Source organism: Mustela nivalis (assembly GCF_964662115.1).
Source record: "Mustela nivalis genome assembly, chromosome: 9".
NCBI classification, from domain to species: Eukaryota; Metazoa; Chordata; class Mammalia; order Carnivora; family Mustelidae; genus Mustela; species Mustela nivalis.
In genome coordinates, this window is record NC_139028.1 from 22,029,769 (window position 1) to 22,042,982 (window position 13,214).

Below are 13,214 nucleotides of genomic sequence, written 5' to 3' on the forward strand. Positions count from 1 at the left end.
ACCCCGTGTATCATAATGCCCAACGCTCTTCTCCTCCCCCTCTCTTAATCAGAAACGTGCTCGCTAGCCCCCCTCCCTCTGCATGCATACATTAGGGTCTGCTTTGCATGCAGCGGCAGGCCGAGAACTGAGGAAGAAGGGGCGGGGGCGCTTTTGCCCGCCTCTTCCCTCCAGGCCCCGTTAGCCATCCAGCTTCAGCTTCGTTGTAACACCGCCTCGTTAGCGGAGCACGCCGTGGCCCCAATGCCCGGGCTGGAGAAACAGGACCCAACTCTCTGCAGAAGGGCACGAGAGCCAGAGGTTCCTCAGCCCCGAGTGCATAGTGGGGCGAGGAGGTGGCGGGAGACTTGCCACTTGGTGTGTGTATTTTGGAGAGAGCTCCAGCATAAAAATGGGAGGGGCTCTCTCTCTCTTTTTTTTTTTTTCAATTTTGAAAGCGCGTTCATTGAGGGCCTTTCTATTTTGCATATAGTAAACTGGGCAACGCTTCCGTTTTGCATATGGCACAATAAGGGCCCTTTTATTCCAGAAGCGTTAAATGAGGGCTAACCCATCTTGTATCCGTGCCTCGCGGCAGAGAAGGCTCACTCGTCCCCGACCCGGCAGCCGCGCTATACTGGAAGCGGCTCTCCCGGGCGGTTCGATTCCCAGCGCATCCCGGGAACGTGTGTAATCTGCCTCTCGGCTCTCGAGGCTGCAGGCGGCCGGGCTCCCTCCGCCTCCATCCTCCCCGTAGTCCTCGCCCCCTCCCCCTCTCCCCGGAACCCGCGCTCCGCGTCGGGCTCCTGGGCTTCCTTCCCCCCTCCTTTTCCCCAGCAATGCCGCTCCCGGAGGGCGGGGCATGCACTTATCCAGGTTGCGGGGCGGGCGGGCGGGCGGGCGGCGGCGGCCCGGGCCTCGGCCTGGCGGAGCTGCGGCCCGGCGTCGCGAGCGTAGGCCCGGGCCCGCTATACAGATTGCGGGGCGGGCGGCCGCGGCCCGGCGCTCTGCATAGCTGCCGGCCGGGCGCAGGCCACCGGGCGGCGCCTTCTTCTCAGGCAGGTTCCGGGGCCCTCGGCCCCCCCCCTCCGCCTCCCCGCCCCCCTGTGTTGTCGCCTCTCCCTCTCGCTGCTTCACTTCACGGGGCGAACATGGCGCACAGCTGTCGGTGGCGCTTCCCCGCCCGACCCGGGACCACCGGGGGCGGCGGCGGCGGGGGGCGCCGGGGCCTGGGGGGCGCCCCGCGGCAACGCGTCCCGGCCCTGCTGCTTCCCCCCGGGCCCCCGGTCGGCAGCGGCGGCCCCGGGGCGCCCCCCTCCCCCCCGGCTGTGGCGGCCGCGGCGGCGGCGGCGGGAAGCAGCGGGGCTGGGGTTCCAGGGGGAGCGGCCGCCGCCTCAGCAGCCTCTTCGTCGTCCGCCTCGTCTTCGTCTTCGTCATCGTCCTCAGCCTCCTCTGGGCCGGCCCTGCTCCGGGTGGGCCCGGGCTTCGACGCGGCGCTGCAGGTCTCGGCCGCCATCGGCACCAACCTGCGCCGGTTCCGGGCTGTGTTTGGGGAGAGCGGCGGGGGAGGCGGCAGCGGAGAGGTAAGGGGGCGAGGAACCCCCAGGTCCGGGGTCTCGACCCTCTGCGGAGCCCCCTCCCCTCCCCCATCCGGGATAGAGGAGCATCCCAATTCCGGGACCCTCCTGGGGTCCCTGACCCGGGGCAAACGGCCCTCCCATCTTGGGACCCCCGTACATGGGTGCAGACCCCCAGGCGCCCCCACCCCAGGGTTTGGACCCATTTGGCTAAGGGCGTTTGCCCCCCCCCCCGCCCCTTCTTTCCCCTGACCCTTCCCCAAATCCCTTGGCACAGACCCCTCGCCGGGGTTTCCCATCCCGGGACTGAACCCCTCCTCCCTTTCACAGATTACCTCATCCGAGCAAGATTCCTCCCTCCCTCCCTCCTAGAGACCTGATCCCGCCACATCCCCGCCTCCCTCTCTGGGCAGATGTTTTACTCTTGGGGCAGTTTTCCTCTTGGGCATCTCTTGGGTGATGGCCTCATCCAGGGCCACGTTCTTCTCCTACCCCTTGGGGACCGATGTCCCTTCCAGCACCTTGCTTCCGAAAACCTGATGAACCCTCGCCCCATCCCCGGGCCAGGTCCCTGCACTACCAGCCACTCCCCCTTCCTTCACCTCCACCCTCCATCCTCCACCCCCCCCCCCACCCCACGCAGCTAGATCCTCCCTCCTCCTCCCCTACCCCGCCAGGAAAAATCTACTTTCCTCTCCACCTTGCCTCCCTTCCCCTCCTTTCCCTCTGGAGATAACGGTGATCTCCTCGTACAGCAGTCTGTTTCCCCCATTTTACAGAGCTACAATTTCTAGCCTGCTGGTGGCAGGGAATTACTCTACCTTTGCTTCACCCGTTCCCTCCTTTAGAATGAAGGATTAGTGGCATCTTTGAGAGGAAAATAGTCCACTGTCCCTTAGGCTCAGAGAGGAGCAGCTTTCCACCATTCCCCCTGGAGAGGAGGCAGGCTTTCCCTCCAGCTCTGGGGAAGGGGGCCCCTGCGAGGGGAGGTGTTTGTGGGGGGACTTGGGCAGCATCCTCCCAGGGGAAGCAGCTGCTCTCCTACCCCACCCACTGCGCCTGAGAGCACGCAGTCTCCAGCCTTAGCTCCCTCCCGCCCTTCTCTTCTCCGTCATTTCACTATTGATCCACCTTTTCCTAGGCCAATCCTGGGGCTTGGAAGGGGTGGGGGAAGCAGGGTTGGGGTGAGGAGAGTAGATAAGGGACAGTTTTACTTTATTATGCTGGTGGTGGTGGTTGCTTTTGGTTGGGAGAAAAAGGGGGGATATGAAGCAAAGTTATGCCTTAGAAAGAGGAGTTAGGGTTATCTCTCTGATTCTTATAGGGGGACCCGAGGTGGATGAAGGGGTCAAGAACTTTGCTCCTTCCCCGCTTAGTACCGGGGCGGGAATGGGGATGCCTTGATGAGCCTTATTCAGGCCCCTTCAGCAAAAAGGAAAGTTGCCCTGGGAAGGGAAGTTGAGTTCAGGTTCAGCCAGTGGCGTTGCGCATTTGTTTTCCATTGGATGCAGAAGGGGGAGTTTGAATTGTAGGGGAGGGGGGAGAAGGAGATGGGGGATGCTAGGAGGAGGAAGAGCAGCTGCTAGGGGCTGAAGCGGAGGGGGGGGGGCGGGTAGGGGGTTGCTGCTCTGGAGTGCTCTTGATTGAAACAGAAAGGGAAAGATAACAACCAGCCGTTTCCTGCGTGCTCTGCCGTTGGTCCCGGGCAAACCCCTTGTCCCCCATTGTGCCCTACACCCCTCTAGATATACGGAAAGATCCTGGGAAGAAGGGGAGGGAGGAGGTCCCAGAGACCCTGGCCCCTCCTTTCAAGGAGCTGGCATTTTTTAGTTGTTAGTCTTCCTGCCTCCTTTTTAAAATCGTTTCTAAGGCAGCCTGATCAGGAGACTGACAACAACCCGCCTTCTGACAGAGCAAGGAGGACATGATGGGGGCGTGTTCCTTGCTATGTAGCTAGCTAACTGCAGCGTCCCTCTTCCCTGCCTCTCTCTGCTCTCTCTCCACCTCCTTTTCCCAGCCTTCAGAAGGCAGCTGCGGTCAGCAGGGTTGATTGAGACTATTTATTGGTTGCTGTAGATTATTATTTTTTTTTGAAAGGCCAATTCTGTATTTTTTAAGCTAACAACACAGATCCCATGTAGTTGGAGAACCAAAGGCCTCATACATGACAAAAAGACTGAACCGTTCAGGTTACTTGCATGGAGTTGGTGCTTAAATGTGAGTTGATTTTGCTTTTTTAAAAGATACAGCAGCAAAAAAAAAAAAAAAAAAGGCTTACTGACATTTCATTTACCTGCTTATTTTCGAAATTGAGACTTGCCTGGTTATATGTAGAATTTTAGTCCCATGTATATTTGAGTATAATAAGAAAGTCTGTATTAGGAGAAGCTAGTCTATTTTAAGGGGATCCTGAGAAGTATTTTCTTCTTGTTTAGCATGCTTATGTATTTTGTATTGAAGGACGAAGTGTTCACATTCCAAATGCTGTTATCACATATTCAAAAGCAAAGTTTTATGCTGACAGCTTGCAATCGTAGCTTTTCAAGAGACTGGTTAGAAAGAGAGCCACCTGGATTCAGGGACCTAATGTCTGGGCACCAGAATATTTTATCTGTTGGTCTTTGACAAATCACCTTTAAAGTTTTAATCAGGTGCTAACACTTCCTTATCCACTGGCATTATTTTGCTGAGCAGTGGTTTGTAGTGTGTCAAGCCTGTTAAGGAACTGTAGTTAATTCAAATAAGATTATATTAGTACGTTGCTGTTTTTTTCTTTAAAACTTTTTGACTGAACATACTTTACTCTGAGAAGAGCGGTTGACTCCTTACATTCAACTTCAGTATTTTTTCTGACTGGGTTTGAATGAGTTGTTGTTCCATTGGTGAGCTTTTTATGTGGTAGTTGGAGGAGTGTAGTACGCATGGGCTGATGGTATGCATCGATTAATGCTAACCTGTAGTATGGTTTAGGACTAAATCACTTAGTAGTGATTAGCTCCTCTGACCTGGTAGTTTTCAGTGTAGAAATGAAGCATTTTGTTACAGTCTCACAAATCAATGATAAGGTTCCAAAAGGGAAGTTCAGGGTTCCCTTGGGCTGACATACTTACAGAATTCTAAAGATTATTTCTCAGAATTCACTCACAGATCTGTATCAGGTCTTGTCTGGATTCATGAAGAAATAGTTTTGTGACCTTAAAATGAGTCTAGCCTCTTTAAATTCTGGTTTGCTTTAAGTGAATAAGGACCGTATTTGTTTATAACAAAATGTAAGTTAATACTTACAGGACTAGTAAGTTCAGGTGGTTAAAAGGTGATAGAACTTACAGATCACTTACCTGTTGTAAACTCCTTTAGCCATGGGAGACTTGTCCTTCACTGCCACCAGTCCCCAACCTCCCTTGAACTGAATATCTCTGGGTAACAGCTACGTGTAAGAGTTCTTCATGACCAAATTCTGTCAGAATAGGATTATTTTAAAAAATATGTAGGTGTTGCTGGTCTCCTCTATTGGGGCTTTTTCTCTGACAGTCAGGAAGTAGAATTGAAGTTTGATTTTACTGAGCACAGTAGGAAATCACAGAGGTCTGCTTCTTCATCTTCCTCTTCCCTTCCATATTGTGTACTTTCTGAGGATTGTCTCAGGTACTGTTAATGCCACCATCCTTTGCCATCTAAATAAACATGGCACAGCTTCCTCTCTGTTGACTAGAATTTGAGCTGTTTTTAATATAAACTCCACAAGTGGTTTATGTATCAGCAGTTAGTCCTTATTAATTTCATAATCCACTTACCTTCCTTACCACCTCATAAAATGTTCAAAGCAGAATTTCCAGCCTGATCATAATGTGGCACATTTTAGTTAGATAAAAATCGAAACTGAATGACAGCATTGGTCTCTATTTGTTTTCATTTGAAATGGCAGTTTAGGTGAGGTAGGCTAAGGTACACTCTTGTTTGGGCCTAGAAAACATGTTGTTCCTATAGGCAGAAGGCAGTTGAAGAGTATCTGTGATTTTTTTGTTTTTGTTTTGTTCTGTTTTGTTTTGTTTTGAATGTTCGCTGGGCATATGTACCAAGAGGGGGAGTTGTTCCTTCATGGACTTCACAGCTAATCCTGAGTTTGACAGAGGGAAAATGAAGCAGAGAACACAAGGGGCATAGGAGAAGCCTCAGAGTGGAAGTCAGAGGACAAGGGCTCTCCTTGCACTCATCTCTCTCTGACCGGTTGCAGAACCTTGGACAATTCACTTTTAACCTTGAATATCTGAGCTGTAAAATGAAAAGGTTGGGCTAAATATTAGCTCTTGAATCTTTTCTGCTCCAGGATTCTGATTCTTTTCTATTATGTAATTTTTTTGTTCAGGTCAGAACTTCTTATTCTGAGTTTATTTATTTATTTATTTATTTTCTGAGTTCATTTACACTGTCAGAGTCCATGAGCCTATTGGGTCATTTTTTTTCTTTTTTAAGATTTTATTTATTTATTTGACAGAGAGAGACACAGCGAGAGTAGGAATACAAATGGGGAGTGGGAGAGGGAGAAGCAGGCTCCCCGTGGAGCAGGGAGCCCGACATGGGGCCCAATCCCAGGATTGGGATCATGACCCCAGCCGAAGGCAGACACCCAACAACTGAGCCACCCTGGCGCCCTCTATTTGGTCATTTTTAATCTTAGTTTGTACATTTGCCCATTTAATTGGTGTAATTGTTGGGAAGAGAAATTTCAACTTAGTGGGAAAGTTTTCATTGCATGGACAAAGTATAAGGACTGAAGAGTATGGAAAAAGTTCTTTTCTGGAGTTGACTAATTTCATTTATAAGAAAAGTGAAGATCAGATTTTAAATATAAATCATTATCTTATGTTGAGAAGCCCTGCTATTTAACTAAGTTTGTTTCATTTTTCCATGTCGTAGATTCCTAACTGCTAAAGGGAAGTTATTTTTCAGTCTAGGTGGTGTATGCCTTTAGGTGTGTGAGCTTTTAAATGAAAAGAAAATTCTGTGCATTAATGAATTTATGAATCCGAAGTGACAGTATGTGTGTTGCAGGAAGCAGCTGTTAATAGGCTCTGAAATGTAGGACTTTGGTTTACCCTGAGCATCAGAAATGTAGTCTTTAGAACTTTTCTTCATTCTTGCTGAGAACCATGTGACATGTTCCCATCTCTCCCTTCCATTTGATTATCTTAAGGCACAGGGCTCCTGTAGGAGGAGATCATCATTCACAAAATAGTGATTTGCCTTCTGATTAAGATGAGAAAATACTCCCATGTTGACTCCATTTCCGTATCTGTGCTTACCTTGAAGCTGTCCTTGCGTAGAGCATGTGTGTGGATGCCGACTCCATAGGCTTGCCCTGCAGCGAGAGGGGGTGGCGAGGGTGCTTTGCTTGCTCTGAGGCGTAATACTCTGCAGTGCCTCTCTCTTCTGGAGACTCACTGTTTTAATTGTAGGTCTCCTAATTAAGATCTCTTTGTGCCTGCCCACATTCCACTAGTGTTGGCACAGGACTTCAGTTTCCTTCTAGCACTTAACTTGAAGGCCTTCGGTAGGGCCTTTTGTGAATATCTTGTCTTTCCATTCTTCCTCTGCCAAGGTGGAGAGCCCAGTGGCGTAAACCTTTGAGAGAGGGGGAAGCTATGTGACTGTCACTACTTTGGGAGGAATTTATTCCACGATTACTGGGATGGGAACCTCTGTTGTCTGCATATATTATTTGCGGGGAATAAGGAAGGTTAAATTACTAATGAGTCTGACATAACCTACCTGTACTTTTTAATCAGATTTTTAACCCTGTGGGCACTGGTAGGAAAGAGCTCGAGGTTAAAAAGTACTTGTTTGGGTCTTGCCTAGATTGGTTTAAAACTTTATCATGGAGTAAATCACAGACTCATGATTTTTGTGGACCGGTAGATTGTGAAGATAATCAAACGAAATTATTGATTGCTCCTGAATTGTATCAAATTTTAAGACACAGACTAAATGAACATTAACTTTGAGATTTGAATGAACTTTTTACATTAGAGAAGACTTAGGGAGGTTCTAGAAATTACTGAGTTAATTAGAAATACTCTTGTAGGGTGCCTGGGTGGCTCAGTTGGTTAAGCGACTGCCTTCAACTCAGGTCATGATCCTAGAGTCCTGGGATCGAGTCCCACATCGGGCTCCCTGCTCCTTGGAGAGTCTGCTTCTCCCTCTGACTTTCTCCCCTCTTATGCTCTTTCTCACTGTCTCTCTCTCAAATAAATAAATAAAATCTTTTAAAAAAAGAAAGAAAGAAATATTCTTGTAGGTTCCAGCTTTTCTTGCGAAGCTGGCTAGGCTTCTAGAGTAGTTTCAGAAGAAGGCAAGATAATTGGAAAATGTCATTTCACTTTAGTTTCTAGTATACGAGTGCCCAAAATGCAGCCTGTTCTTTAATGGATCTAAACATGGCATGCTAGAGGAAATGCAGTCTTTATTAGGAAAAAGGAATCTTAAATCCTTCACCTGGGTCCAGATGGTTTCATTGCTCACATCAGTATGAGGCAGGCAGACAAAGGGCTACTTTTTTGTTGTTGTTGTCATTTCATTGGTTGAAGAAGGCCTGAAAGAAGGAAGTACAGGATCTTTATGGCATGCATTAAATAAAGCTGGAGGCCCGCACTCTTATACCTGAGTGGGTGGTTTTATGGCCTAATTCTCTAATTGCTGGCATTTATGACAGTGTGGATGCTACTGGCCCTGTGGCCGAGGTGGATTATGTTGGGAATAGGGAGAGAAAAGGGGTCCTTTTGTTGGCCTTTTCATTTTCCCCCTCAATAAGATCTCTGAGAAGGCCCCAAGGAAATGCACAGACACTTGAGCTGAGGGAACGACATCCCATAAAATGGTTCTTTATGTTTTTAAAAAGGATGAGCTGCTTTTCTTGACCTATCCAAAGAAATCCATACCAGCACTGTTAAATATTTCAATGAGCTTTGTACCTTGTCAGGTTACACACCAGGGGAAGCCAACCCATGAGGCTGTAACCACTGCCAGACATTTGCTTTTTAAAGACTAAGGCATTTGAAAGACAAATTTTGTCGTGTGATTTGTAGTTGTTTGGGATGATATAAGCCCCCTTGTAGTATTAGTACGAAGCTTCTTAGGGGCCAAACTTGGCTTCACTTTTTAGAAGTTGGACATCTTTAATGAGTTTTAGTTTTAAAGGACTAGAGATACAAATGTAAGAGTTAGTTGACAGTTTTCTGCACCAGCTATGAAAATTCCCCTTCCTTTGAAATGAGTAGTTGTTTTTCTATTTGACAAATAGACTAAAGGGATTTCCCCAGAAAACTTACCTTTAATTATCACTGTAGCAGTAGTGCCTTGAGTCCCACCAGTGGGGCGGATCTCTTCCACTGGCATTTGTCTCTAGAGCTGGAGTTTCTTTCATATATTTTATTTCTTTTCTTACATTCTTGTTGTTGTGTTTGGTTGGAATGCTTGGGTGTAGATGTTCTGATGTCTTTCAGCAGCCAGAGCCATGAACCTTTCTGACGTTGGAACTGTTTTAGCCAGATCCAACACTTAGGATCTGTGCTTTGTTGAAGCATCATTGTTTCTTTCTCCTTTTACTGCATCAAAGTAACTGTGGCTTTCTGCCTTGAATTAGGAGAGTAACAGTACTTGTGAGGAGTGTTGTTGGAGAGCACTTTTTTCAGAAATCTCTCCTTTATACTCTCAGTTCTGAAAACTGAGAAGTTGATCACAAATATCTCTACAATAAATATCTATACCCAGAGGAACAAATATTTACACATGTCTGTATTCATCTTCTGTCCATCCATGAGTATTGACTAATTTTTAGATCAAATGCAAACATACAACATTGTTCCTAGATTATTGCCTTTAATTATAAGCAGTAAAACCATGTGGATAACATCTCTTTAAAGCTTAGCTAATGAGGAAATCCTTTTGTAATCTCTCCGGCTAGGATTTTTTATTTGTGCATATATAAATACCTTTATAAAGGATAGGGAGAATCTCATTATCTAATCTGTAATAGTGTGAGATAGTATAGCACAGTAATTAAGAGCTGTTAAGACCATGGGCTCTGGATTTAGACCGCCTGGGTTCAAATCTTGGCTCCCCTGTTTATTAGCTGAATGACCTTGGAAAAGTTTCTTAACCCCTCCATGCTTCAGTTTCTTCATTTGTAAATTAGCAGTAATCAAGCTTTGTGAAATTATTGTGAGGCTTAATTGAAATTATGCATGCAAAGTACTTAGCAATTTGCCTGGTACATAAGAATCCGTAATTATTATTAGGACTCAAAGTTTGAAAGGCCATGAGGGCTATAATCTTCTTTTTTTCCATCAAGATAACTGGGTTTTATTACTCTGATGTGTACATGTATATGTATACACATACATACCTATTTGAGAGCTATAATCTTGACTTTAAAATGTTCTTGATTTGGGTCTGGGTGTCAAGTTCATTAGTAAGCTTGGTGTAACCAAACTGAAGGCCAGCCACGCATCTTGGCAACAGGGAATACCATTGGTGTCCAGTGAGAACATAATTAGAGGCGAGGCAGAAAAGGGAGGAGAGAGAACAAGACAGTAGATAGGCAGGTAGGACACCGAGGAATTCAGTGCCTCCAGGAGCTGCGTAGTTATCAGGCCAAGGCAGCTATGTTGGGGTTGCCACTCCTGGTCTCGATAACTAGTGTTCCTTACCTTTTTACGTATGAGTGTAAATACTCGGGGATCCTTTACAGTGATTCTGAGGCGCTTCATGGTCCCCGGCCCCCAGGTTCAGTTCCATTCATTTATACTTGGTAACTAGTTGACATTTGCTCTCAAGTGTCAGTGCGGGGAGAATTAAGTGTTGGTCTACAGAGATCAACACAATTAATAATTTAATTATAGAAGAAATGCTAGGTTACAGTTCCTGGGGGTTGGCACTTAGTTTGAGAAATAAAAAAGAACCTCAAATAGAATAGTCAAAAACAGATTAAAGTTTAAGAATAACCAGTAGAGGGTAGTACACTTTAAGGAGGAAACATACAGTTCTGCTCTGTCTCTCTTAAAAAAAAAAAGGTTTGCTGAAATACCCCCATCGTTCACAGATGAAGAAAACTGAGGCACAGGCGAGCTAGTTTTCCAGAAGTCATGGCGAGTAAGCGGCAGAGCTAGAATTCAAACCTAAACCCGTATCCATTGGAAAGCTCATTCATTCTCTCTGTTGCGCTCTTTACCTCTTTTCTCTTTGCACCCCCTCCAGTCAGTCTGTGAGGCTTGTCTGTGATACTGTTGCAGTGTTTAATCTGTCCCTGCTCTTCTGTTTTTACCATCCTACTCGAAATTTCCATTACCTTTGCATGGATTATTACCATAATCTCCTAACCGGTCTCCCTGCCTTCCTTTTCACTATATACAGTGTTGCCATTGGTTTTAAATATAGATCTGATTATGTCACTTTATTCCTAAAACCCTTTGCCTCCTCACTGAATATAAAATAAGATTTAAAGTTCTCAGCCCTTCATAATCTATCTGGCCTACATTACTACATTTTGAACATTATCTCCTGAATACACATTCTCACTTACATGCTTCGGCCATGTTGGACTGCTAGTCTCTTAGGTGTTCTCCATAGGCTGTTTGTACCTGCCTTTACGCCTTTGCTAATGCTTCCTTTGCCTTAAAGTGTTTCCCATTTTGCCCTGCCTATAGCTTTCATGGCTCAGCTCAGATCCCCAGATCCCACCTCTTCCAAGAAGCCTTTTACAGATGCCACTGCTAGTGGAAACTCAACTTCTCCTTTCCCGTTTTCTGACTGTACTTAATACCTACCTTTAAAGAATTTACTCTGGGTTACCTTATAGTATAAGTACTTTTTTTTTTTAGTTTAGTTTTTAGGGAAAGAGCACACATGCAAGGGGTAAGGGGCAGAGGGGGAGAGAATCCCAAACAGGCTTCATCCCCAGCATGGATGAGGCTTGATCTCACCACCCTGAGATCGTGACCTGAGCCAAATCTTAAGAGTCGGATGCTTAATGGACTGAGCTACACAGGCGCCCCTGGTATAAATACCTTTGATTGTGTGTGCTTTCCCCCATTAGATTGTGATTTTTTTAAGACTTGGATCGTTTCCATTTCTAAGTTACGTTTATGTTTTATATAGTTTATAGTGGTGACTTTCCATAGAAGGTGATCATTGAATGACTGTTGAATTGAAAATTTGATCCACATTAAACTTTTAGGAGTATCTTGCAAGGAGAGCGTTACAGAACCTATTATGTTGTATAAGACTTCTGAGCAGGATAATTGTGAGTGATTTTTTTTTTTTTAAAGATCTTATTGATTTATTTGAACAGAGAGAGATCACAAGTAGGCAGAGAGGCAGGCAGAGAGAGAGGGGAAGCAGGCTCCCTGCGGAGCAGAGAGCCCGATGTGGGGCTCGATCCCAGGATTCTGAGATCACGACCCGAGCTGAAGGCAGAGGCCTTAACCCACTGAGCCACCCAGGTGCCCCGATTTTTTAAAAAAAATAGTAAAGTGGGGTGCCTGGGTGGCTCAGTGGCTTAAGCATCCATCAGACTCTTGATTTCGGCTCAGGACATAATCTTGGGGTTGTGAGAACAAGTCCCCCCTCAGCTCCCCACAGGGCATGGGGGCCTGCTTGGGATTTTCTCTCTCCCTCTTCCTCTATCCCGTATCCCCCATCTCTTTTTAAAAAAAAAAAAAAAAAAGTAAACTAATTCAGGTGTTGCAGAGGAACATCTAAGAGCCATCAGAGGACAAGGACGTTTCTGTAATAGTACCAAGTGGGGTTTTACAAGTAATGTTGAGGTGTCCTGACAGGAAACCATCATCTTTTATGTAGATAACTCCAGCACTGACCATCCCCTTACTTGAGTGTTGCTTCCATTTCTAGGTTGCTCAACTTAAAAGGGATGAGGACGCATTGAAGGCGGTTCTGAGGCGACTCAAAAGATGATTATATGATTGGAAGTCAGTCCTGTGAGGAAAGGTTGGGAGAATGAAAGGTTAAAGAGGCAATTTAATAACTCTTCCAAAGACATGAAAGGGTCCATTATTAGGAATGGTAACCAGCTGTTTCCCAGTCCCATGGGTCCAAGAGTAAGCGAAAATAGGTCTACACTGAAGCAAAGGGTAGTTACATAAAGAACTCGTTACTAATCATGTTTGTCATCGTGATGGTTGAAAAGGTTACCAGAATAGTGTTATCATCTTCTCTGGAGGTGAATTTTTAAAGTACTGTCCAAGCTATATATGTGTAAAATGACCTCTCGGGAGCTACCCTCTCATTCTGGGAGTCAAAAAGTGTATTTTCATTCAGATCCTAGAGGGTGTGGATCATGTTTTGTCCTTCTTAATATTCCCCCAGGGGTCCTGGGGCCCTACTGGCTCCTTAAGTGTTTGGCTTGAATTGTCAATTTGTGGCAGTAATTAACTTTCAGTAGTAAGCTCCAGAGAAATGTCTTTATGAAACGATCTTATAGTAGTTTTATAGGAGAATAAAAATGTAGTAAATGAAGCTGAGAGAGAAATCTTAACATCAAGAGAAACCAGGGAAAACAGTAGGTGTGGTCTTACTGTAGGAAACAAATAAGTGTTTGTAGCCTTCATGTCCATTTTCAGTTGTAGTTTGAAGAGATGTGCTGCA

General features: G+C 46.1%; 1 protein-coding gene across 10 annotated transcripts in view; it reads left to right on the forward strand.

Moving 5' to 3' along the window:
- The first annotated feature begins 969 nt into the window (after positions 1-969).
- KMT2A (lysine methyltransferase 2A) overlaps positions 970-13,214 on the forward strand; it is a 77,626-nt gene continuing 65,381 nt past the window's right edge. For 5 of the 10 annotated variants that reach the window (XM_082683494.1, XM_082683496.1, XM_082683503.1 and 2 more), the window contains exons 1-2: positions 971-1,562; positions 3,675-3,773. In XM_082683494.1, the coding sequence (XP_082539620.1) occupies positions 1,131-1,562; positions 3,675-3,773 (531 nt within the window). In that variant the 5' untranslated portion in view covers positions 971-1,130. Of the gene's footprint in view, positions 1,563-3,674; positions 3,774-13,214 lie in introns of all 10 variants that reach the window. The other 5 variants (XM_082683499.1, XM_082683500.1, XM_082683502.1 and 2 more) reach the window with 3 other exon arrangements.